The sequence below is a fragment of the Podarcis bocagei genome (assembly GCF_964188305.1).
Source record: "Podarcis bocagei genome assembly, chromosome: 6".
Classification (NCBI taxonomy): domain Eukaryota; kingdom Metazoa; phylum Chordata; class Lepidosauria; order Squamata; family Lacertidae; genus Podarcis; species Podarcis bocagei.
The window spans coordinates 78,415,993-78,440,248 of record NC_138130.1 but is presented as its reverse complement, the minus strand read 5'-3'; the positions used below and the strand labels follow the sequence as shown (position 1 = coordinate 78,440,248).

At 43.3% G+C, this 24,256-nt stretch overlaps 1 protein-coding gene across 1 annotated transcript in view; it reads left to right on the top strand.

Annotated features, from left to right (window-relative positions):
- ARHGAP31 (Rho GTPase activating protein 31) overlaps positions 1 to 24,256 on the top strand; it is a 95,445-nt gene that overhangs the window by 54,125 nt on the left and 17,064 nt on the right. The window contains exons 2-6 of the mRNA XM_081197852.1: positions 11,748 to 11,850; positions 12,829 to 12,973; positions 18,678 to 18,760; positions 19,838 to 19,945; positions 23,482 to 23,627. Of these exons, the coding sequence (XP_081053978.1) occupies positions 11,748 to 11,850; positions 12,829 to 12,973; positions 18,678 to 18,760; positions 19,838 to 19,945; positions 23,482 to 23,627 (585 nt within the window). The remainder of the gene's footprint in view (positions 1 to 11,747; positions 11,851 to 12,828; positions 12,974 to 18,677; positions 18,761 to 19,837; positions 19,946 to 23,481; positions 23,628 to 24,256) is intronic.

Genomic DNA, 24,256 nt, shown 5'->3' with positions numbered 1-24,256 from the left:
AGCATTCTTGTACAGATTCTCCTGATATGCGTATGTTCATATGCAACTTGGCCTAATATGCAATTTTCACAAAGTGAAATATTGCAGTTCCATATATTACTTTCACAGATATATGCAATCTCTGCACAGTTTAACCCCAATGCGTGCATTTTTGTACATATCACTTGGCTGGAGAACTGCTCTGCAAAATTCAGAGAAATGCAAATTTCAAAGGATGCCTTGTTTTGGTCCTCATATTCTTTTGAAAAGTGCAAATGAGGTAGATTTGCCTGCAAATGCAAACTGATTCACTTCTCTCCCCCAACCCTACTGGGTGGTGCCATGTTGGATAGATAAGATACAGCACTCACAGCCTGAACATCAGTAATAGGTGAAATAATAGGTGACTCTTCCACGTTGGCATCAAACTTTTTAGGACCTGCTTATAATAACCGCAGGAGCTTTAGAATTCAGTATTTCCCAAACTTGGATCGCCAACTGTTTTTGGACTATAACTCCCATCATCCCATGCTAGCAAGACCAGCGGTCAGGGATTGTAGTCCGAAAACAGCTGGAGAGCCAAGTTTGGGAAACACTGGCTTAGATGATAGACAGGCTTGTTTTGGGGATAAAAAGGGGGTGAGGAGAACTATGTACACCACCTTGAGTTGCTTGGAGGAGAGGTGGGATTTAGATGTATGCATGTAGAATTAATAAATAAAAATAGCTTCAGGTCCTCTGGCTTAGATGTCCCAAGCCTCACCAAAGTAAGGGGAAAATTAGATGTTGGTGGAGATGTGTGGCAAGCTCTGAAAATGCTTCTGCTCTTAAGTTTTCAACCAATGTAATAGAACAACTGGATTAAATGACTTTGTGCGTCATTTAAAGTCTAGCCAGGTTGGAGTACTGCAGTCAATTTTACCCTTCTACCATATATCAGGAGTAATACAGTACTTCAAGCACCTGTTAGGGAAGCTAAAGAAATGCGGTGCATTTTGACATGGGGCCGAAGATGATGAAGAAACTTGCAATGGGTTTTATCAAGTGCTTGTGCCTTTTCAGCCTTAGAAGCCTTCAGAACCACTTCTAATTCAGTTAGTGTGAAGATTGATGTATCGTTTGCATCCACACTTGGCACCCCAATTGCCTCTCTCAATTTACCTTGCACTTCATGATTGATTTCCTTGTCCGCTTTTGTTCATGAAATCAGCAGTAGCCCTATCACCAGTAATTGCATACTCTCGCTTTCCCCAGGCTGGGATAGACCATTAGTCATTTGGAATTTCTGTTGGGCCTGCTTGCTTGAACAGGTCACGTCAATTGTTTTAACAGCTTAAAGCCATCTCTTTATTCTGATGGGACCTAGATGCTGGATATGTGCTTCTGTAATGACTTTGGATTCTTCTGGTGTTTTACCAACTAAATTCGCAGTTGCATGTTGGGGTTGCGGCAGACCTTAGTTTTTTCAAAGGGTTCAAAGCACTTTGAAAATGGTGTGTATATACACTCATCCCACTTTTCCCACTTCCCTGCAAAAAATGGAGAATCCTGAATTGTTCCAAAAGTGTAAAGCCATAGAATCAAAAATGCTTTGAGATTTCTGAAATATTGCTATTGCAGATACAAAAATGTGTAGGTGAACGTTATTCTACAACCTTTTCAACGGGGCAACATGGACACTAATAGCATGGCAATGTGTGGCCTTGCTCCCTGAAGAACTGTGCATGTACTTTTAAAGCCACAGAATTAACTGGCAGCCTCTAGAATGGTCAGATAACCTATGGCTTTCCAGATATCCTTGGACTCCAACTCCCATCAGCACTTAGTCAGTATGTCCAATGATCAGGAGTGATGGGAACTGTAACCCAACAGCAACTGGGGGGGGCACAGATTCCCCGCCAATACTCTAGAACAGTGGTTCCCAATTGGTAACCCTCCCAGGTGTCCGTTGCACCATTCACATAAAAAAAAAACTACCACAGAGATATCAAAATATTCAAAAGTAGGGGGCCTATGGCTTGGCTTTTGAAAAACAAGGGCTAATTGGGAACCACTAGAGAATTAGTCATGCTAGTAAAAAAAACAAAAAACAAAAAAAACCATACAAGTAACACTAACCCTTTGACTGGCAACTCTGTTATTCTGTAATAGCGAGAAATCAATGACTATAACCAGTCTTTGATGTAGACTCTGCATCACAGGAAATCACTTGTAAGCACGGGTATCACAGAGATATAGCTGTTCTGTTCTGGATATATTATCATTTTCCCTTAACAGGGGGGAGCCACTGATTTCCTGTGAAAATGTAAGGCAAGTCAAACCTACCTACTATTTCCACTATTTTCTTTTATTATTTATTTATCTCCTCTGCAGGCAAATGGCTCTCATGGAAAAGGTTACATATGCTAACAGGAAGTTCCATTGCTTTAAGAGGAAGTGGGACCTGACATCAACAGGAAGCCCTGGGCAGCCCAACTACTGCTGCTTTAAAGAGAGAGAGCTCTCTGAAACAATGTCTGCCAGCAATTTAGAGCTAGCTAGCAGGAAATGAATATACGCTGCTGTGTGTGGTAGAGAGGAAATGATAAGCGCTACCTGGTCTGACATGGAGCAGAGATAGCGGGGAGAGAAAAGGCCTTGTTTTCCCTTATGATAGATTTTGTGCCTGCAGTCTGCGAAATGGAAAACAAAACAAGGAACAAATCGCAGAACATAGCAGTGTCCAGGGGAAAGCAGGGATTTCAGTGGGAGAAAAGCTGGGCTTCATACTTCCAAGTATTAGGTATTCAAATACTCTAGTGAAAGTTTTAGTATAGATATGTTTCAGAATGGTATATTTAAAGGTCTAGTAATTGAATGGGAAAATCCTGCTTTTCTTATATTTCCGGAACTATAATTTCCCCTGTTCACTTTTGCTGCTTTGTGTGTGCATTTCGATTTTTTGCTGCTTCTTTCTGTGAGAACCTTGGAAGTTTAAAGTGAACTCGTCAAGTATCATTCTGAAATTTTATCAGAGCAAGCCTTCCTAAGTTCTATAATGATGTAGATCAATGGGATAATGCATGTGGGAGATCTGGTGGGAGGGAGGTGCAGCAACGATGGGTCACTATGGCGACTTAACCGAAAGGAAGCAATGTACATGCAGTGAGAAAAGGAGGAAGCAGTTTGTTAAGAGTTCTTGACACAAACAGGTGATGTAAGCAGAGGCTGAACTTAAGCAAAGAAATCAATTAGGACAGAAGCAGACATTTTGGGGAGAGCGTCCATAGAGCTCTCCCCAGCACAGTTCCTTAAGGCCTGCTTCATAGCATGCCAATTCTGATTCTAATATATCTGAAATGTGCCCCAGATGCACCCCAGTGTGAGTGTGATGTGATGACCCAAAATGTAGCATCCAGGCTAATGTGTAGCACAGTCATCAGCATGTAAAGTAAGCCCCACTGAGCTTGATGGAGCTGAAACCCCTTGGAATCGTGCCTGGGGTTGCACTTTCGTGGTAGAATTTTCTGCTGATTTATATATTTATTATTTGTTTACAAAAAGCTCATCAACTACACTCTTCGTTGTGAACAGAAAAGTGTCAAGTTAAAATGTAGAGTGTCTACATAAAACACTAGAAACACCAGGGCAAATAAAAATACAGCCGGAATAACAACAACAAGCGATTTGACACTAAACGCCCATGAAACCCAGTAGGATGTCACCAGGAGCAAAATCCAGCACATCCTGGTTCAGGATGGGACAGGGCTAAAAGCAGATTTGCCTTCTTTGCATACAGATTAACAGGAGAAATGTGCACAATTCATTAATGGGTTGCAAAGTGACCTGAGGGATCCTTCTCCAACTCTGTCTTCCTGGTTCCTTTCAAAAGCAACTGCAGTGGCCTACAAGTGCCTAGCTAGTGCTGCCACTACCACCACAATCATTCAAAATGACGTTATAGCAAGTGCCTCTGGGAACAAGAGGACTTGATGACATGCCATCATTCCCAGAGGGAGTTGACGGGGAGGACATGGCTGCCCCCGTGACCTTTCTGCTGGAGACCCTGAGAAGGAGGTTAAACCCCTGAATCTTCCGGTCAAGAAAGAGATTGGTAAATCTGTCAAACATGGTCTCACATTTTTCCAATCTTCAGTTCTCCACATTGCTTTTTTAAAAAAAGTCTTCATGAAAATTCACCAGCATTTTTATATGAAATTCTCCTCATATATACATGCTCATATGCAATTTTGTCCAGCCCCGTATTTATGCAAAGCCATTTCCCTTTTCATAAATGTATGCTTTCACCCCTGTATATGCATTTTTGTATCTGTTGCTTGCTTGGAGAACAGCATGTAAAAATTGGGAGATCTGTGAATTTTGAAGAATGGCTACCTCTGGGTCCTCAGATTGTTTCGGAAATTGCAGATTAGGTAGATTTGCCTTTGGATTTGAACGGCGTTGAATTTCTTCCCTATTGCTAGGGCAAGCCGTGAGAGCTAATAAAGTACTTGAACATGTCTGCTGGTCATTATTAGACTTGTGCTTTAAAAGAACCTTGCTGGTGGAGCAGCAGGAATTCTAACACTTGCCATCTGAGTATTGGGATAAACGGCTCAATTTCCTTTACAGAAAGCCTCACGGTGTTGTAGCAACTTGTCCAACAAAATGAAGTGGGAAAGTACAGGCGACTGATGCAATAGTACCTGCTACATAGATAGTCCAGGATCACAGCAGTGTCGTCCTGTCTGTTCCTCTTCCAAGCAGAGTGCAGGGCAGCCAGAGTGGAAGTGAGCATGGAAGTTTTAAAAGGGAGATTCATTTTTAAATCCGTTTGATGTTGCTTAGCTATCTCCCTGTTCAAACACAGGTGCCTGGGACTTCCAGCAGCCCAGCCACCCTAGCCAAAGTAAACATTGGCAGAGGAGGGCTGGTCCATGTTACCCCCCCTTCTTTTAGAAACTAAATGCAGTGCTGGTGAAAGGTGTTGGTTTGACAGCTGTGGAGAACGAAGGCCTTTGTCTACATACAGCACTGTGGAGCAGACATCCGCTCGCACTGTTCTGTTGACATGTCTCATCCTCTGATCTCAGTGGGTCTGTCTAAAAGGAAAACGGGACATATCCAGTCCTTAGTAGTCTCTCATCTGCCCCATAAGGACCTTTGCTATGTATCTTCCTCCCAAGTGTGTGTGAATCTACAATAGGTAAACATTCACCATAAACAGGCATACCTTTTATGGGGCAACTCTGAAGGCCTTTCCAAATAATTTGTTCTAGTGCAAAAAGGCATAGTGGTTTATAGGTCACCAGTTCCCAGCTTCGTGCAATATACCTGATTTGCCTCATTATAGAATTTGCACTTTTTAAATGCACACTGTGGGGTGTGCTGTCTTAGTGTAAGACCAAAGGTAAATTTTCATGACAATTCTCGGTTAAACTGTCCAAGGACCTCCAAATTAGGAAGTAGATATGTGAAATTTCCAGCTCTACTTGATGCAATATTTATTGTTTCCAATAAATTCCTGTTTTCTTCTGAAAGAAAGAAAGAAGCTATAACAAGGAAGTTGCTACATGTACAGTAAAATGGATGTATATCACCATGGTGCAGTAAACTGCATAAAAAAATGTGGAGATAACATTTTGTTTGGATGCCTGCTTCCTGGTTTCTACTACAAGGTTCTCGTCCCAAGGTTATCATCAATAGGCAATAAAGGTTTGATTTATGTCCTACTGTAAGTGTGGGCGTGTGTGTTTAGATTTGGGATTTTGGTTGAGCAAGCTACAAGGACATAGGCCTGATTTCTCGAGCAGGGCTTGTTACTGAAAGATGGCACACCAATGGTAGTAGTAAGTGGAGGCATACTTCATAACCAATGAAAGGTTTTTTTGCACAAAAGCCACATTGACTCAGAGCACATTATAATATAATTTGAAATGTTAAAGCGGGTGCAATATTGCAGATGATGATGATGAAGAAGAGTTTGGATTTGATATCCCGCTTTATCACTACCCGAAGGAGTCTCAAAGCGGCTAACATTCTCCTTTCCCTTCCTCCCCCACAACAAACACTCTGTGAGGTGAGTGGGGCTGAGAGACTTCAAAGAAGTGTGACTGGCCCAAGGTCACCCAGCAGCTGCATGTGGAGGAGCGGAGACACAAACCCGGTTCACCAGATTACGAGTCTACTGCCCTTAACCACTACACCACATCGGAGACATGAAGACTAGAAACTTCTTCTGAAACTAAAAGCTGATTTATACATACAGTGGTACATCTAGTTGCAGACACAATCTGTCCCGGGGTGCTGTTCACACCCTTAAAAGTCCGCAACCACAGCGGCGCTTCTTTTCATGCTTTGCTGGAATTGCTTAACATTAAATGTAAGAAACCTGGATCCTAATGAGATCATTCAGATGCTTAATATTTTGCTCATAGTTTATATGCTTAATATTTAGCTCAGCTGCCCAGCCAGGGCCTAATCAAATGCAAACTCAAATAGGAATGTCAGAGAAGTCTGATGAAAACTGAAAAGGAAGTAAAGGGAAATTGCTGCAGTTTGTGCGCCTCCCTCTCCCCCCCCCTCTCTCTCTCTCTCTCTATCTCTCTCTGCGTGTGTGTCTACGGTCAGGATAGAAATTGGTCCAGCAAATACGACCAGTATTCATTCACAGCGTCATCATTGCTGTTGTTGTTTCTAAGTCCACAAATGATATGTAATAAATTACTTTTTTGAACATTGTTTTGACATTTCCTTTACACTGAGCTGTGCAATCCAGCCAGATGGGCAGAGTATAAATAATAAAATTATTGTTATTATTATTATGCAGGGGTTGGACTAAATGAACTTTCGTAACACCTCCAATATTCTATTGTTCTATGACTTACATTAAATAGCAGACAGCAAGAGGAATAATGTAGTATTTGGCAATAACCAAACTGCAGCTGAACGGAAGCAGCACCGATGGTGACGAATGGAGTCCAGAACAGAAATTGCTGCCTCCTTACATCCCTGCAATCTGAGCTTCTAGAAACTGGCAATTCAAAACAGATTTGAGTAGCTTACAGAAAGTGCTTTTATTTTTTGGATATAGGAGGGAAACAAGTGAAAAATGCTATCTAACATTGTTAAGAAGGGGACTGTGGAATATTAAATGCACCCATACCACAAAGGAGATGGGAAGAAGATAGACAAGAGTGGGAAATGTTTGGGTTTAACAGGACATGTTTATGATACATGTATTATCACACAATACCCTAGATTGGGGGAATGTTTCTATGACACTTGGTCAACTTTTTGATTTTATTTTTTTAATAAAAGAAAGAAATGTTTTCATTGCAACTCATTCCCCCCCCCCTCCCAGCTGATGCCGGGGGTCCACACTCTCTCTTTCTTCTACATCTGGTTTCTATTGTAGTTGTAAAATGAGGACATTTTGGCTGCCTGGCACAACTAGCAGAAACTGTGTGACACCAGCTGCCTCTTCCAACTTCCAAGCCTTGAATATGGTTTCAATTATAGACATGAGAAGATTGGGACATCCAGCTCCATCCCTTTTCCTCCCCGCTGCCTACATATGCTTTCCTCCTTCTTCTCTCCCCCCACCCCAAAGAAACAACTGAAAAGTTCTTATTCAAAGTTCAAGAATTTTCCATTTACATTTCCACACGTATCATGTGCGGATCTTGCTGCAAATGGATCTGAGTTTCGTTTTCTCTCCGCACACGACCGCTGCAGACTAATCAGAAATAAATTATCTCAGGACCTACCATGTAGTGATTACCATCTTAACCCCACCTCCTGCTAGCACTGCCTAATGTGCCAGAGAGCAAAGCTACTTCTGGACTTGGGCTCTCCTGAAAGAGAACATTTTTTGTATTCTTCGTTCATACAATCAATGCACTGAGGAGCTGGGCTCTGCAGGAAATTGATGCAAAGCCCTTTCATCTCCAGGGACTTGAGGTCAGGACTGTAATTTTTGGTCAGAAGCAAAAACGAGTCCCTGGTGGAATTTTTTTTTTTTTTTACATCACAAAACCACTGCATAGTCTGATAAAATAGGCTGTTTTCTGTAGAGTTCAAGGACTGGGAGAGCAGGAAATGGTGTATGTGGAGTTAGGGGAGGGAGTTGGCTGCAGTGGTGTGGGAAGTGTAGAGTTGGGATGCCAAATTTGGCATTGCAGGTCAAGGCTGTGGCAAACTAGAAAGAAGATGGGTAAAGGATGATGAAAGCAAAGTAAATTGGCACCAGAATAGCAAAGATCTATCTTGTCGGGTTGGAGGGGAGCAGCAACCATGATGTGGAAAGTGTTGAATTGGGGAAAGGAGAATACAGTTTTTGTGTGTGATGCCATTCTAACCCACCCCAAACTTGTGGTTCCAGAATGCTTCACATCAGGCATTTAAAGTGCTATGATACCACTTTAAACGGTCATGGCTTCCCCCAAAGCATTCTGGGAGGTGTAGCTACAATTCTCAGGATTCCCTGGGAAAAAGGATTGATTGTTAAAGCTCTAGAAATTGTAGCTCTCTGAGAACAGGGATCTCCTAAACAACTCTCAGCACCCTCAACAAACGACAGCTCTGATCATTCTTTGGGGGCAAGCCATAACTTGCGGTATTGTCAGGATGCTGTTAGCGGCTCCCGGCTGGTTGCCCAGGAAAGTATAAAGACAAGGAAAAGTTTCTTACGGTCCTTTTTTATTTCAATCTTTACAGAAAGAGGCTATAGAACCTAGCCTCTTGGATAATGGCATTGTCCTGAGTGAATCTCCAACCCCCCATCTCTCCCGCTTCCTCATTCCTCAATCTTATCATTTGCTCTCCTACTTTTAAGGCTCACCGGGTTCTAGGAGATGGAGGGTCTGGAATGCTTTCTAATGACAATGTGTCAGCCAGGTGTTGCTCTAGCTCTCCCTTGATTTCCCAACTTTCCCCCTCATCTGCCTCTGAGCTGTGACCTCCCTCAAACCCCTGTTGTAAATCTATACTGTCTTCCTCTTCCTCCTCCCTGGTAGGGTCAGGATGGGGAGGCGGTCTCCACCATTCCTCTTCTGCCCAGTCCCTGACAGGTATCATTGCATTTTAAGTGGTATCATATACGGTGTGAATGCGGCCTTGGTACCCTTGCCTGCGTAATGAGGTCTAGTGTAACCTCAGGGTTATCTATAGCTTGTGCCAGGCGCCTCCTGTGTCCCTTGATGCCAAGATTAATCCCTGCAATTTTGCTGCAAAAGCCAAGATGATGTCCTTTTCCCATTCCATTTACAGAAGGCAACAGGACTGGCAGCTGAATCTTACTTCAAGCTTGGTGACAGGATACTTTCCTCCACTGTACCTGAAAGAGCAGGATAGTTCAGGGCTCCGGACCAGGGTTTGTGGCATATTTAAGTGTGTCCTCCTAACAGAGATCAAGTTAGGAAATCTGGCTGGTTTTTACTGAACAGGAAAAGGGGAAAATGCAAGCATCTGAAAGAAAACTCAAGGAAGCAATTTGTATATTCCACCTGGCTCTTACCTTGGTTCTGTTTGTAGGGTGGATGAAAATAGCCTCCTTAAACTGGTTTGTGTGAGGTTCATTCACAGTGCTTGAGGGTATTGTTGACCTAAGTTGCTTCTTAAGAGAATATGTGTTCTGCATAAGATAAAATAAAGAGGTTTCCGTATTCAGTGTAATCCCATTTCCTGCTGCGAATTTATGCTCTCGCCGAGTAGTCCTGTAAGGAAAGAAGTGATTTGCAACGATTTCAGATTTGTGACTGTTATTTTTCTTTCTTGATAGCCGCATGATTCAGATGACAGGTTTATGTACAGTAGAAAACTGTTGCATGTAGATCCTGTCAGTTTATAAAATGTACTTTTCAGGATTTCTGAGCTCTTAATCTGTAACTGTTTTATCTTCAATGGAGCTGACCTACTCCATTTGTTTCGTTGAAGCCTGAAAATAATAATAATAATAATAATAATAATAATAATAATAATAATAATAATAATAATAATAATAATAATACGAAGCTAAGGTCTACAGTTGCAAGATTATTGTTTACCGGCAGGATATAATCTAAGGATGATTTCACCTAGAGGTTCCCCCCCTTCCATTTGGGATATGTTCATTCAGCACATCCCAAGACTTTTGACTCAAATGAACAACCTGAACTCATTTCTTTCCTGCCCGTGGCACAGATGTGGGAAAACGCAGATTTTATGCAGACAGCATAAGCCACATGGGAGAAGAAACGATGTGAGCATTGCACCATCCATACTTCACGTCATGCTGGATCCAATATTTGTAGTTGTGTGCCAAAGCAAGGGTGCCAGCACTGTTTGTGGATTCGGCCCTCTCACCCCCTCACATACAATTTGCATAGGCTTTGTAACATAAGCAAATTTGTGTCCTCTTTTGCAGATGGAGTGGAGGATCCAAATATAAACCAGCAGCCATGCATGCAATAGAATGCCTAAATGCGAACGGGTGAAGCTTTCCCCATAATTGTATTTCCTTTTTAGAAAAGGCTTAGCCTGTTGAATTTCTGCCTACCACACAGCTGCTAAAGGCTCAAAAGCTATGCTTTCCCCAAATGCCAACCGTAAACCAAAGCCTAGGCTGCCATTCTGTGCGGCTTCACCTGGTAGCAAGCCAAAATTACTTCTGAGTGGACATGTGTACCACTGTACTGCAGGTTAATCATACAGGGAATTTGTAACGAGTGCCTGGAGACATAAGCCTCTTTGCAAAGTTTTCACATTTTTATTTTGGTATTAATTCATATTTATGTATGTTGGACAGGTGCAAGTGTGGAGATCTGCTTAGATTTTACGGCTGTTGGTTCAATCCATCTGTATGTCTGCATGGAATAGTGTCTAAGAGACAGGGGAATGAGTAGGCTTCCGTAAATGAAGTATATTGTTGGAATGTTCAGTTGGTTAATCTGTTTCAAATTGAATGTTTTCTTCATTTTCACCTCAGTATTTGGTTAAATAGGAAATAATATTTTTGGTGCAAGATAGTTTTGCTTGTTTACCCCATGATATGATTGTTTAGTTGTCTATTGGACCTACTTATATGATTTTTGTTATTTTGTATATTTTTTTCCTGGGTTTATTTTTATTACTTTAATAAGAAAACATTTGATGAAGAGTGGGCTATAAATACTGCAAAGAAATACCCCCTCTTTATTGGACGCCACTCAGAGATTGCAATATTCTTAGGTGGCATACATATGCAACAAATAATAAAGCTTTATGTTCTTTATTCATCAGCTTTTGGCCATTGTAAATGTTCATAAAAGGTAAAGGGACCCCTGACCATTAGGTCCAGTCGTGGCCGACTCTGGGGTTGCGGCGCTCATCTCGCTTTATTGGCCAAGGGAGCTGGCGTACAGCTTCCGGGTCGTGTGGCCAGCATGACTAAGCTGCTTCTGGCGAATCAGAGCAGCGCACGGAAACGCCGTTTACCTTCCCGCCAGAGCGGTACCTGTTTATCTACTTGCACTTTGACGTGCTTTCGAACTGCTAGGTTGGCAGGAGCAGGGACCAAGCAATGGGAGCTCATCCCATTGCGGGGATTTGAACTGCCGACCTTCTGATCAGCAAGCCCTAGAGGCTCAGTGGTTTAGACCACAGCGCCACCCTTGTAAATGATCATATTATGGCATAAAAGACAATTCAAGCTGAGGACCCCAGGGAAAGACCTCCCTTTTGTGGTTAATCCTTTCTTTCTTTCTTTCTTTCTTTCTTTCTTTCTTTCTTTCTTTCTTTCTTTCTTTCTTTCTTTCTTTCTTTCTTTCTAGTTCCCCCGGTACTGAAGAGCTGCGCAGAGTTCATAGAGACACACGGAATTGTGGACGGAATCTACCGGCTTTCTGGAGTGACGTCCAACATCCAGAAATTGAGGTGAGGTGAATAAGAGAACCAAATGCAAGAAAGGCCCAGTGTTAACCATCCATTGCGTTAGAACAGCATATGAACATGCCTGGATTGAGGGTGGCTGGCTTTCGGTGGATAGATAGCAACCCAACTATGGCAAGCCAACTCCAGAGCAGCCTTAAAGCTCACGATAAACAAATTTATAACAAGAGCTAAGTCATTTGAACTTTACAGGGCATTTGCAATGCAGATTACCAATGTGTCCAGCGTGCAGATGGACTCTGGATCATAGAGCACGGGCTTTGAGAAAACTCATTCCTTTCTCCAAAGCTCATTTTGCTATTTTTGAAGATCTAGCTGAGGTTTATCCTCATGGCTTCTGTGTTTTATAGGCATTAGGTTATGGTAGTAAGTCTTGCCCCACTCTTTCCCCCTTATAGTATAACTAAGGCCTATATATGTACATTACAGGTTAAACCCTCACTCTTGCAAGTTTCCTGCTGCAGGAAAGGGGTGAATGGATGATGACAGACGGTGCTGACTTGCTTATGAATATACTCAGCTAGGTCTCTCTCCATTCCTAAAATAAAAATGGCGGGGGGAGAAAGAACACAAATTGAACGGGCTGTTCCTGCAAAGGCGCTTGTGTACAGTGTGTGTAATTGGGCCTTCTGTGAACCAGCCCTAAGACCATTGCAAAATTATGGCCACCAGCTCGGCAGTGGCTTATCGTAGATAATCTTCATGCAAATGGCAGTTAAAACATGGAAATGATGTCTAACTAGCATATGCAGAATCCATACAGCCCTCAAGGTTATGATAGGTTTCCATGGTGATCCTCGGTGCTGAGCAGGTTCCCCGTCACTGAGGTAATACATTATCAGATCTTTGCAGCCCAATCAGTACACCTTTTTTAGCCTTTGTCTGGGCATAAATCAAGATGCAAATTGATTCCATCTCTTGCTCGTTAAACCCACTGTCCCTCCTCCATCTCTGTTGTTTCAGGCAAGAGTTTGGATCAGATCAATGCCCAGACCTGACAAGGGAAGTTTACCTCCAGGACATTCACTGTGTGGGCTCACTCTGCAAGTTATACTTCAGGGAGCTACCGAATCCCCTCCTCACGTATGAGCTCTACAAGAAATTCACGGTGAGATGTTTTCTGCTATGTCTCCATTCCTGATAGGCCTCTTCCACTCTTTGCCCCACACCACACTTTTATCACCTGTGGGCTTTCCTTATAGGCTGTACTGCCATTTTGGAAGTCCAGGGCCACATTCACACAATGCAGTTAAAGCACTATTAAACATTTAATAATTAAACTTTAAACATTCGTGGCCTCCCCAAAGAATTCTGGGAGCTGTAGTTTGCGTGGCAAGGTCCCGACCCCCCCCCCCCGAAGTTGAATAAAGACACTTGACACCAGTATTTTAGGTTAATGGGCTAAAAAAGGCCACAACTTTATTGTTTACCGATTGTGAGCGATATTGGCTTAGGCATTGGAGCTAACTGACTATATCTGACTCCTGGCTGTCTGCAGGGAGTCCTGGAAGCGTGAAAAGGGGAGAGCTCCCATCTGCGTCCTGCTTAAATTGAGCAGGCCACACCTCCGGAGTGACCTGATTGGTCGCCTGGGCAGTGACGCAACCGGGAACCCCCCAATAGCGCGGGACTGTCCATACCCCCTCTTCCTTCCACATGGAGGGATCATGAGTAACCACAACCCCACCTCCTCCTTAAGATGGAAGTGGCCTTGTTAAAGGTGCTGTCAGTTGTCAGGAGACCCCCCCAACCACACTCACAGAATTACAATTCCCAGAGTTCCTTGGGAAGAGGAATTGATTGTTAAATCACTTTACACATGTGTCATATACATAAAGCATATTTAAAGCACATGACTTCCTCCAAAGAATCCAGGGAACTGCAGTTTATTCCTCATAGAGCTGCGGTTCCTGGCTCCCTTAACACACTATAGTTCCCAGGATTCTTTGGACAGGATTCTTCTATAGGAAGAGTAGCTCAGTTGGCAGAGTATAAGACTCTTAATCACAAAGTTGTGGGTTCAAGCCCCACGTTGGGCAAAAGACTCCTGCATTGCAGGAGGTTGAACTAGATCAGTGTTCCCCATACTTGCCTCTCCAGCTGTTTTTGGACTAACGATAGGTCTTGGATGTGAAGAAGTTGGAGGCTACTGGAATATAGTAGCACACTGAAATCATAATAAAGGACTGCCTGCAATTTGTTTTTAGGAATACTTTAAAAACAATTTCAGTTAATTATAAAGGCCACACAATAATGCTCACAAGATCAATGCAATAGCAAAGATTTAAAAATGAAATAAAAATTGGGCTCCACACATTTTTTGCAACCAGATCCATCTTCAGTTCTGGGAATTCATAATACACTATTTCTGTTCGTAAAATTTTTCCAAGCAGGGCTTGGGTAACTTCTCTTTTTAAAAAAAAAAAAATTCTTTCACAATTCTTATACCAGTGGATCCTTATTATAATTTTATCAGCAGGGGCTTTTACTGTCACTTAATCCAGTGCAAAATGGGTGAAAGCAGCATATTTTCTGGTGGCACAGCTACTTTCTCCTCCCTGCTTAGGCTGAAGTTAATGAGTCAAGGTGCACAGCAGTGGAAAATCAGGTTCAAAATTGTCATGCCATGAATGCAGAGAGTGGGTGTAGGTGGAAACTGTCCAAGCAGAAATCTTCAAACAACTTTAATGCAAAATGTAATGACTTGATTCAGGAGGGGGGAAATGAGTACAGATTAGCTCCAAAGTTGTGAGCAGGTTGGGGGAGCCATAGCAATAGGCCAGAAGTTCTGTTGTCAAAATCTGCACTGTGCAGCTGTTCCTTGGTCCTGTAATAGGGTCAACAAATGTAATAATTATCATAAGTATTACAGAGGCAAGATGTCAATTAGCTGAACAGTTAACACCAGTACGGTTGTTTGACCAGATGTTTTCTCAGCCAGGAACTCACTCAGTAGAGTCCAAATGCAGTTTGGATAATCACCTTCCAAGAGGTCTCAGAGATAAGGGCATAGTTTGAACCCTTCTGCCTCCTTCTATTCTCTACTATCCTGTCACTGAGAGCAGCATTCCTTCTTGTCATGACTGACTGTGCAGCCCATCGCCATAACATCAGTCCCTTCGTGTGACCTTTCCCTTTCAAGGGCCCCTCTCCCGCTGGAGGCTGGTTCATCACAGGGCAGATAGGGCACTGCCCCGCCAACATTAGTTTCCCTTCAGCCAGCTCCTACTTGCTTGCTTTCTTCCTTACACCCGGTCCAGAGAGTGGCACCGCCTGCCTTCTTCCTTCCCCTGAGTCTCAGTGGTGCCCTTGTAGAAGGTGGGGACAAAACTAGAAATACTTGGCTCTGCCACCTTCTGCTAGTCACTTTCTACCTTGCCACTCCTAATGGGCATCAACCGCCACTTCCATTCACTCGTCACGTCTGAATTGACCAAGGAACTGTAAACTCATACTGCTTTGGACTTCACCTTGTCTTACTGCTACCAACTCTTAAGGCAGCTGTTGCACACCAACCCAATCTCTGAGAGGTGCAAGATTCCAGGTGTCCCAGGTGCTTACCTAGGGTTAAGTTTCCTCAGAATGGTTTATTTACACATATATGCAGCCTGTGCCTACGGTGGAGGGACTCACAGCATTAACACCCCAAGAAGGTCTTGCTTCTCCCACAGCCACAGTTTTGCATTCCAGCAGAAATCAGGCATGGCTCTGTCTCACAGGCTTCGGTCTGCAGCCTGTGTCCAACTTCTATGTTACACACACCAACTCCCAACTTAGTCTTTCTAACCACCAGTTAGAACAGAGCCACTTCCTTAATGGCTTATACTTAGAGGGCTGTTACCAAGAAACGTGTCCGGCTGTTACGGCAGCTTGAATCCTTCCTTAGATTTAAATACTTGCTGGATCCAGAAATTAGAAGGGTCCCAAGCATACAGCCTACCCTCAGGCATAATCAGAGCAGCCTTTGCCAACCCGGTGCTCTCCAGACGTGTTGGGCTAAAAACTCCCGCCAGCCCCAGGAAAAACAGGCTGGAGTGTGATGGGCATTGTGGAGGGCATCAGGTTGCCAAAGGCTGCTTTAAGTAGCTTGGTTTTCTACCATAATTATTTATTTATTTCAAAAGTGACTAATGTATACTGGATGTCATATGCAGATTAAAAACTAAGGCTCACAGTGTTGCAGTCAGGTTCACCTGCGTCTCCAGAATTACCTCTCTACCAGAAAGGAAGCCAACAGTAAAGGTAAAGGTAAAGGTAAAGGGACCCCTGACCATTAGGTCCAGTCAAGACCGATTCTGGGGTTGCGGCGTTCATCTCACTTTACTGACCGAGGGAGCCGGTGTACAGCTTCCGGGTCATGTGGCCAGCATGACTAAGCCGCTTCTGGCGAACCAGAGCAGCACACGGAAACACCATTTACCTTCCCGCCATAGCGGTACCTATTTATCTACTTGCACTTTGATGTGCTTTTGAACTGCTAGGTTAGCAGGAGCAGGGACTGAGCAACGGGAGCTCACCCCGTTGTGGGGATTCGAACCGCCGACCTTCTGATTGGCAAGTCCTAAGCTCTGTGGTTTAACCCACAGCGCCAGCCAACAGTAGGCAGAGCCAAAGTCAATGGCAGGCAGAGGCTACTAATTCTTTTTTTTTGACCCCATCTTCCTCTCAGTCTCCCAGCACTGCTGCGCTTGGCCAAGTCACTGGCTTATCCCATGTCATCACATCTGTAAAATGGGATTAAGGGCTTGCCTTGTGAGAAAACTATGAGTTTTGTTAAACTCTGGGAATACTGAGTAATATGGGATGCTGGGAGAAGTGTGTGGGAAGCAGAATGCACCACCTCTGTCAAACTATACGATCACGTTCCTAAGATGTTATTACAGCAAGTATCTCCAATCTTGTGCCATACAAATTACACTACCTGTATACAGCTGCCTAATTATGGTAGTGAATATTTAATGCAGCATAGATTTCTGCTCCCTTTCATCCCGACACACTTTATAAGAGAGCTCATTGAAAATACAGAAAATCATTGCAGGGTTTTCTTTCCTGCAATGCTCACAAAGTGATGCATTGCTCTCTGTCTGTGCTGTTTCCCCTTCTCTCCGCCTCTCATTTTAGCAAACATAACTGGTTTTGAAAATGACAGGAAACAAAGAGAGAAAGAACTGATAAAAGAGAGAGGATTTACAGAAGTGATTTTTTGCAAATAAGGGACTGTCTCTGGGCAACCCTTCCCCCCCCCCACTAAAGTGAAAGGTTCAGTGTGAGCTTCAGTTAAGGAACCAGCATCTTCTTATTAGCACCAGGTGGGTGAATCATTGATCTGGCTTGGAACAAACAGCATTTCCCATGACTGCGTTGCAAGGGACGTGCTAATGTGCTATGAGCAATTAATTAGGAAACCCAAAGTATCCACCCACGGCGGAGCAGCGATGAGTCAAATATGATGGACCTCTAATCACAACTGGTGCAGAGAAGCAGCAGAATGGCATGCCCTCAGGTGCCACTGCCACCCAAGTATCTGCATGAGTCACTGCTTTGAGTGTGCCTTCTTCCTAGCAGGAGACATGCTCAGAGAACAGCAATTCAGGACCCAACCAGGCAGGATGTGAGATGGCACCTTTGTCTTTTACATGCACATTCCTTTAAATGCAAACAGCATTCACAGGGGAGGGGGTGGTAAGTATGGGGAACATGCCTTGAGAAGGGGGGAAATCCTTCCTCTGAAGCTGCTATTTGCATAGCCCCTCTTTAAGCTGGCTTTTGACACCTGAGATGTGGGTTTTCAGGGACCACACTATTCGTGTGAGTAATCTGTTTTGACTGTTATTAATTGTAAATTGCTATAACCTCTTGTAATTATTAGTGAAGGGCAGAAATAATAATAATAATAATAATAATAATAATAATAATAATAATAATAATACAGTGGTACCTCAGGTTACATACACTTCAGGTTACATACACTTCAGGTTACAGACTCCGCTAACCCAGAGATAGTGCTTCAGGTTAAAAACTTTGCTTCAGGATGAGAACAGAAATCGTGCTCCGGCGGTGTGGCGGCAGCAGGAGGCCCCATTAGCTAAAGTGGTGCTTCAGGTTAAGAACAGTTTCAGGTTAAGAACGGACCTCCGGAACGAATTAAGTACTTAACCTGAGGTACCACTGTGATGAAAATCCCCTATTGGTACCCTAGGTGGGGTTTCTTGCCACTTCTCTGGAGAACAGCCATAGCTCAGTAGTAGAGCAGATGGTTTCAGCAGCAGTCCATGGCATCTCTAGTTCATAAGGGTGATTGGAAAGATTTCTGCCTAAGACTATAGAGAGCTCTGCCAGTTGCAGCATACAACAGTGAGCTAAGTGTACACATAATCCATTGAGTTTCCTATATTTGGTACTCAGAGGGTCTCCAAATGGAAGGTGCAGTGGGCGGGGGAAGTTGAAGAAGCCAGAAAGATGTTGACCACGTTTAGGCAATCATGTCTCAGCTTAAGAGGCCTTTTGGGTATGTACCCAATTTCTGCCCTCCTCCCTTGCTACAAGTGAGCAAATAAGTTAGGAAGTTTCTCCATGAACTATCATTTTATCATTTCAGCAAAATGATGCTTAGAAGCCAGCATAATAAACCATGGTTTGAAGATGCCTTGATATCCTGTTGTGTTCTGAAGGCATTAATCATAATTTCCTGGTTTAGACATAGTTGACTTGTGATTTTTGTTTTCGGGAAGTAATGCACTAATTAACCCTTGAAGTCTTTTTCAGTCCTACGGGTCTTTGACTTTATGATTATTATTATTACTATTATTCAGGAGGCAGTATCGTGCTTCCCAGAAGAAGAGCAGCTGGCCCAAATTCAAAATGCCATCCAGGAACTTCCGCCATCTCATTACAGGTAAAAGAGAAACCTGGCCTCTAAGCCTTGGCTTCTAAGTTTTAGGGACAATCTTAGTAATGATTAATGGTAGTTACCTGAATTACCTAAGGATTCAGCCGGTGAGTCAACTACTTTATTTTCACCTTTCTTTATTTGCACTAGGCAGACTTGATTCACCTGTTCAAGGAAAGATGACTATCTTAGAAGCTTCTTCTCCCCAGAAAGCACATGGCAAATTGTGAATGAGTTCTGTGCAGTGGTCTTACCTATAATAAAGGCTGATCTTATGTTTCAGAGCTACTCGGGTGTTAGCAGTTCCTTGTACCTGCTGGGAGGCTATTGCTGATTTCGTCACACCCACTTCTAAAATGCAATAAAGACGTCAGGGACCGTTTTATATTTTTTGTATTGTAGAACTCTGCTTTGTAACCAGGAGCTGTGCAATAGCCTCTGAATAGCAATGCCACTGCCACTTACCAAAAGAAGGAGTGGTGAGCTTGGAGCTGCATGTATGGTGCACCAGTGGAGCCAGTCCAGCACTCTCACCAGCCCCAACCTTGCCACCCCTTCACTGTCTCGGTAAGCGGCAGCAGTGCTGGTCCTGGGAGGCTGTTGCTGCAGCTCTGCCCTACTGGTAGACCTCCTTCTGAGTTTCACATCTGTAGACATTGTGGCAGACAGCAGCACTAGCAGCTGGCCCCGTGCGACTCCCAAGCAATTCAGGGTAGATGATCTTTGCTTCTTCCTTACCTCCTTTCAAAAATGTGATTCGATGGAAAGAGTTGAGAATTGTGAGAAGGAGCAACATGGTCTTTGGGCAACTCGGTGAAGAGAGGAGATAAGGGGGCACAGGTGGATTGGCAGGAGGAGAAGCAAGGGATGATCGAGGGAAAATAGGGATGCAAGTGGGGAGAGGTTATTGGGCTAGCATGAGTGTCATGGGCTGTAGCTCTTGACTCATTTAAGACATTTAATGTGGTGCTTGGGGATGTTGGGCACTTGTCTTCTCTGAACAGACCCAGTTGGCCAAGACATAACCGCATGTGCAAGTCTCAATGTGGGTGTTTTGATTTTATCTTTGTCACACCATTGCAGGACCCTGCAATACCTGAGCAAGCACCTAACTCACTTAGCATCCTTCAGCAGCACGACCAACATGCACACCAGGAACCTCGCTTTAGTGTGGGCACCTAATCTCCTCAGGTACAGTAGAGGCTCTGATTCTTTCACATCGCAATGCGGGGAGCACTAAGAATGTCTATTAGAGTTTGTAATAAGTTCAAGAACTGGCTAGAGTGATCCAGCCAGTGGTAGCTTGCAAGGGTGTATGGAAGCAGTGGTGTTTTCTCAGTGACAACAGCGTTGCATTGGTTGGGGCAGGAAGGGGGCAAGGTCAGAGGTGCTTGGGTTGATGAACTCATCTGACCTCACCAGCGCCTCACTCCAACAAGACAGCACCAGCAGGATGACACCATTGCCTCCAACCCTGTGCATGGGCTACTGCTTAATTCAGCTACTGCTTAATTCAACTGTAAGGTAAAAAGGTAAAGGACCCATGGATGCTTAAGTCCAGTCAAAAGAGATTATGGGGTGTAGTACTCATCTCACTTTCAGGCCAAGGGAGCCGGAGTTTGTCCACAGTCAGCTTTCTGGGTCATGTGGCCAGCATGACCAAACACCATGACGGAAGCCAGAGCGGACGGAAATGCTGTTTATCTTCCTGCTGCAGCAGTACCTATTTATCTACTTGCACTGGCATGCTTTCAAACTGCTAGGTTAGCAGTTCAACTGTAATTCAACTGTAGCTTAAACCGACCATGGATTGTCCTGGTTAGGGTGGAAGAAAAAGTGTGATTGGTTGAAAACAGAACCAGATGGGTAGCACTAAACTATGGTTTGATATTATATCAGAACGCAACCAGTTCCCACAATTAAGTTTTGCAATGTTTTATGAAAAATAGAAATATCTGGTGGGTTTTTCTACCCAACACAATAAATGAGAGTCACATGTCATATTTGTTTCAACTGGTCTTATGGACATGAAGTTCCTGGTCAATGATATCCATAGTGTATGTGTAACAGTCATTTGTGAGCTATTGCTAAAGACAGCTCAGTTGAGGAATCCTGGTTCATTTATGCAATAGCCTGGCAACTAGAATAGCATAAGAAAAAATAAGGAGCATTGTCACCTAGCTGAATAACTGTAGATAAACTTCCTCAGCTTTTGTAAACTGCTTAGAGGTGCTTCTTAAAAAATCAAGTGGTATATAAATTTTGTTAATAAAAATTAATAGCAAAGAAAACAGCTGGTCCTGGGTGGATAAACTCTCTCAATCTTTGCAACTGCAAACCAGGCAGAAAAGGTCCTGTGATAACTGCAAGAGATGTTAAATCTACTGAACACCCACAGCTCAAAATCTTTCATTCTATCTATTGTCCTCTCTTTTTTGATGGGAGTCTAATTCCCTTTATAAATATAGGTCCCAAGGAGAACATGAAAGAAGCGGGAGGCACAGCTGTAGTTTCCTTACATGGCTATCCCACCGGCAAAAGCCCCCTCTGTGCTTTATCTCACACTCCAGCCATTAACTTTACAAAGGATTTGCTGCCCAGAGATAATGTCTTCAGTAACACTTTGGCATGTCATGATAAGGAACAGTTTGTCTGCTACTCTGTTTGGGGGCGGGAGGGGGGATGTGGGTGGAAGGAGAGATTGGTTTGTCCATACCAGTGAGGCGATGGAGAACAAGAAACAGGCATTTGGGAAAAGCACAAGGCCCACAAAATTTGCCAAGAGGAGTTGCGATGCTCACAGTTGATGCTTTCCCTTCCATCCCCACTTGATGCTTTTTTGATGTGATGGTTCTACTCAGAGATAAACTAAATCCTGAGGATTAGCTTAAGCTGCCCCAGCCCCAGCTGTAACTAGCACTGCTGCAGCTGAATCACACCATGCTTAGTCTGCAAAGTGAAATGGCCTGCCGGGAAATCCCTTGGCAAGGTAGGCTAGTTATGGTGGGAGCTGGTATCTGCAGCTCTTGTGGACCCAGCCCCTCTGAAAGTCCCTTGTGCCAATTAGGGACTAGGAGGAATTCAGTTCAGTTTGTGTTTTAATACAAATATATACCTAAGTGTGGTGTCGTGTTTAGAGTGCTGGACTAGGAGCTGGTAGAGCTAGGAAGCTCACAGGGTGGGTTTGGGCCAGTCTTTCTCTCTTAGCCTAACCTGCCTCACAGGGTTGTCATAAGGATAAAATGGAGAGGGGGGGAACCATGCATGCCACCTTGAGCCTCTTGGAGGAAAGGTTGGACACAAGTAAACTAAAGAAAGCAAATCAATCAATCCATGAACTGAAATGCAGTCATGCTCTGAAATTTGCACTTCTCTGAATTTTGCACTTCTCTGAATTTTGCATTACAGTTCATCGGTGACAGAAATGCATGCGTAACTGCATTTATTGTGAGAAAGTATGCATTGAAATGCATACATTTGTGAAACTATCATACAGAAATACAGAATATCAGGCAAAATTACACACAAAAATATGTATAGTCAGAGGGATGTGCAGTAAAATGCTGGTGAATATTCATGAACTTTAAAAACCCCGAAACAAATGCACAAATGGTTGCAGAAAAGTGGTGAACTGAATTTAAGATTAGAAAAAGAAATGGACACATTTGCCCTTCCCTAGTCCCAATGTCCTGTGTCACATCAGTGCCTCGGAATGCTCCAGGTCTTTTGAGAGTATAAAATGCCTCCTAGACAGCTTGCAGCAGTATTGTTTCCAGACAGAGTGTTCCATGGAAGAATCTCTCATGCTTTCAGCCAGGCTTCCATTCCCTGCCCTTCTCGTTTTCCCCTGGGGTTGCTGTCCCACCAAAATCCATAGACACTGCTTTGCAATGAGATTCTCCAGAAAAGTGGGATAAAACAAGCAAACAAAAAAAAAATCTATAAAATAATAAAAGAAATGTGCTGCAGTCTAAAGATCTCTTCTTTGGTTCATTGCTGATAAGTCTGGGCTATAAATTTCTGTCTTCAGTCGACAAGTTAAAAGAGTGCTGTTCAGATAAGCATTTGATCAGAATGCTCTTTGAAGTAATCTGAAATGATTTAGGCCTATGCATTTGTTTCTGCTGATGTGCTGGTGGTTCTTTTTCATTAGTTTTTTTTTGGGGGGGGAATCTTACACTATTTTATTTGTTTAGTATGTTTTAAAAGAACAGCTCTTCTTTATTTATTTACTATATACTTGTATCCCACCTTTCCTCTGTGGTGCTCAGTGTGATAATTATTGTCACCCTGATAACTATTAGCTGCACACTCACTCACATACACACAGAGTTTGCATCTTTCAAAAAACAACCCTGGGTGTTAAATGAAAGGATGCATTTAACATCACATCTAGTTAGTGGGAGATTTTGTGTGTGTGTGTGTGTGTATGTGTGTGTGTGTGTGTGTGTGTGTGTGTGTACTAGGTACAGAGAAGGCTTAATGGGGTTGACACTTCAGTAGATGACCCTCGGTGTCCCTTCCAACTCTACAGCTCTAGGATTCTGAGATTCTATGATTCCTCGGTGTCGCTTCCAACTCTACAACTCTAGGATTCTGAGATTCTATGATTCCTCGGTGTCCCTTCCAACTCTACAACTCTAGGATTCTGAGATTCTATGATTCTGTTCCTGACAAGCAATGGCTTGGGGATTGCTCTTCCAACCTCCTCCTTTCCTGTGTCACAGGTCCAAGGAGATTGAGGCTGTAGGCTGCAATGGAGACGCAGCTTTCCTGGAGGTGAGAGTCCAGCAGCTGGTGTTTGAGTTCATACTGAACCATGTGGGCGAAATCTTCAGTGACAACATCCCTGCCAAACCGAAGGAAAATGAGGGTGAGTCCTTCTGAGCTAATCATTCCATGTCAGAAATGACCAATTCCAAATCCACAAGAAGCCACCCAGAGAACATTATGTTAATGGGGCAGCATGCAAACAGTCTAGATTTTAAAAAATAATACAGGCGTTTATTTCTTTATTTAGATTTCTTACCCGCTCTTTCCCATTGGGTCCCAGGGTGGGTTACAACCATAAAATACACAAATATTTTTTTAAAAAAACCAAGATGAAACGGTTTTTTACAGCCATGAATAATAATAATAATAATAATAATAATAATAATAATAATAATAATAATAATAATAATAATAATAATAATAATAATTTATTTATACCCCGCCCATCTGGCTGGGCCCCCCCAGCCACTCTGGGCGGCTTCCAAAAGAACATTAAAATACTATGATACATCAAACATTAAAAGCTTCCCTAAACAGGGCTGCCTTCAGATGTCTTCTAAAAGTCTGGTAGTTGTTGTTCTCTTTGACATCTGGTGGGAGGGTGTTCCACAGGGAGGGCGCCACTACCGAGAAGGCCCTCTCCTGGTTCCCTGTAACTTGGCTTCTCGCAGTGAGGGAGCCGCCAGAAGGCCCTCGGTGCTGGACCTCAGTGTCTGGGTAGAACGATGG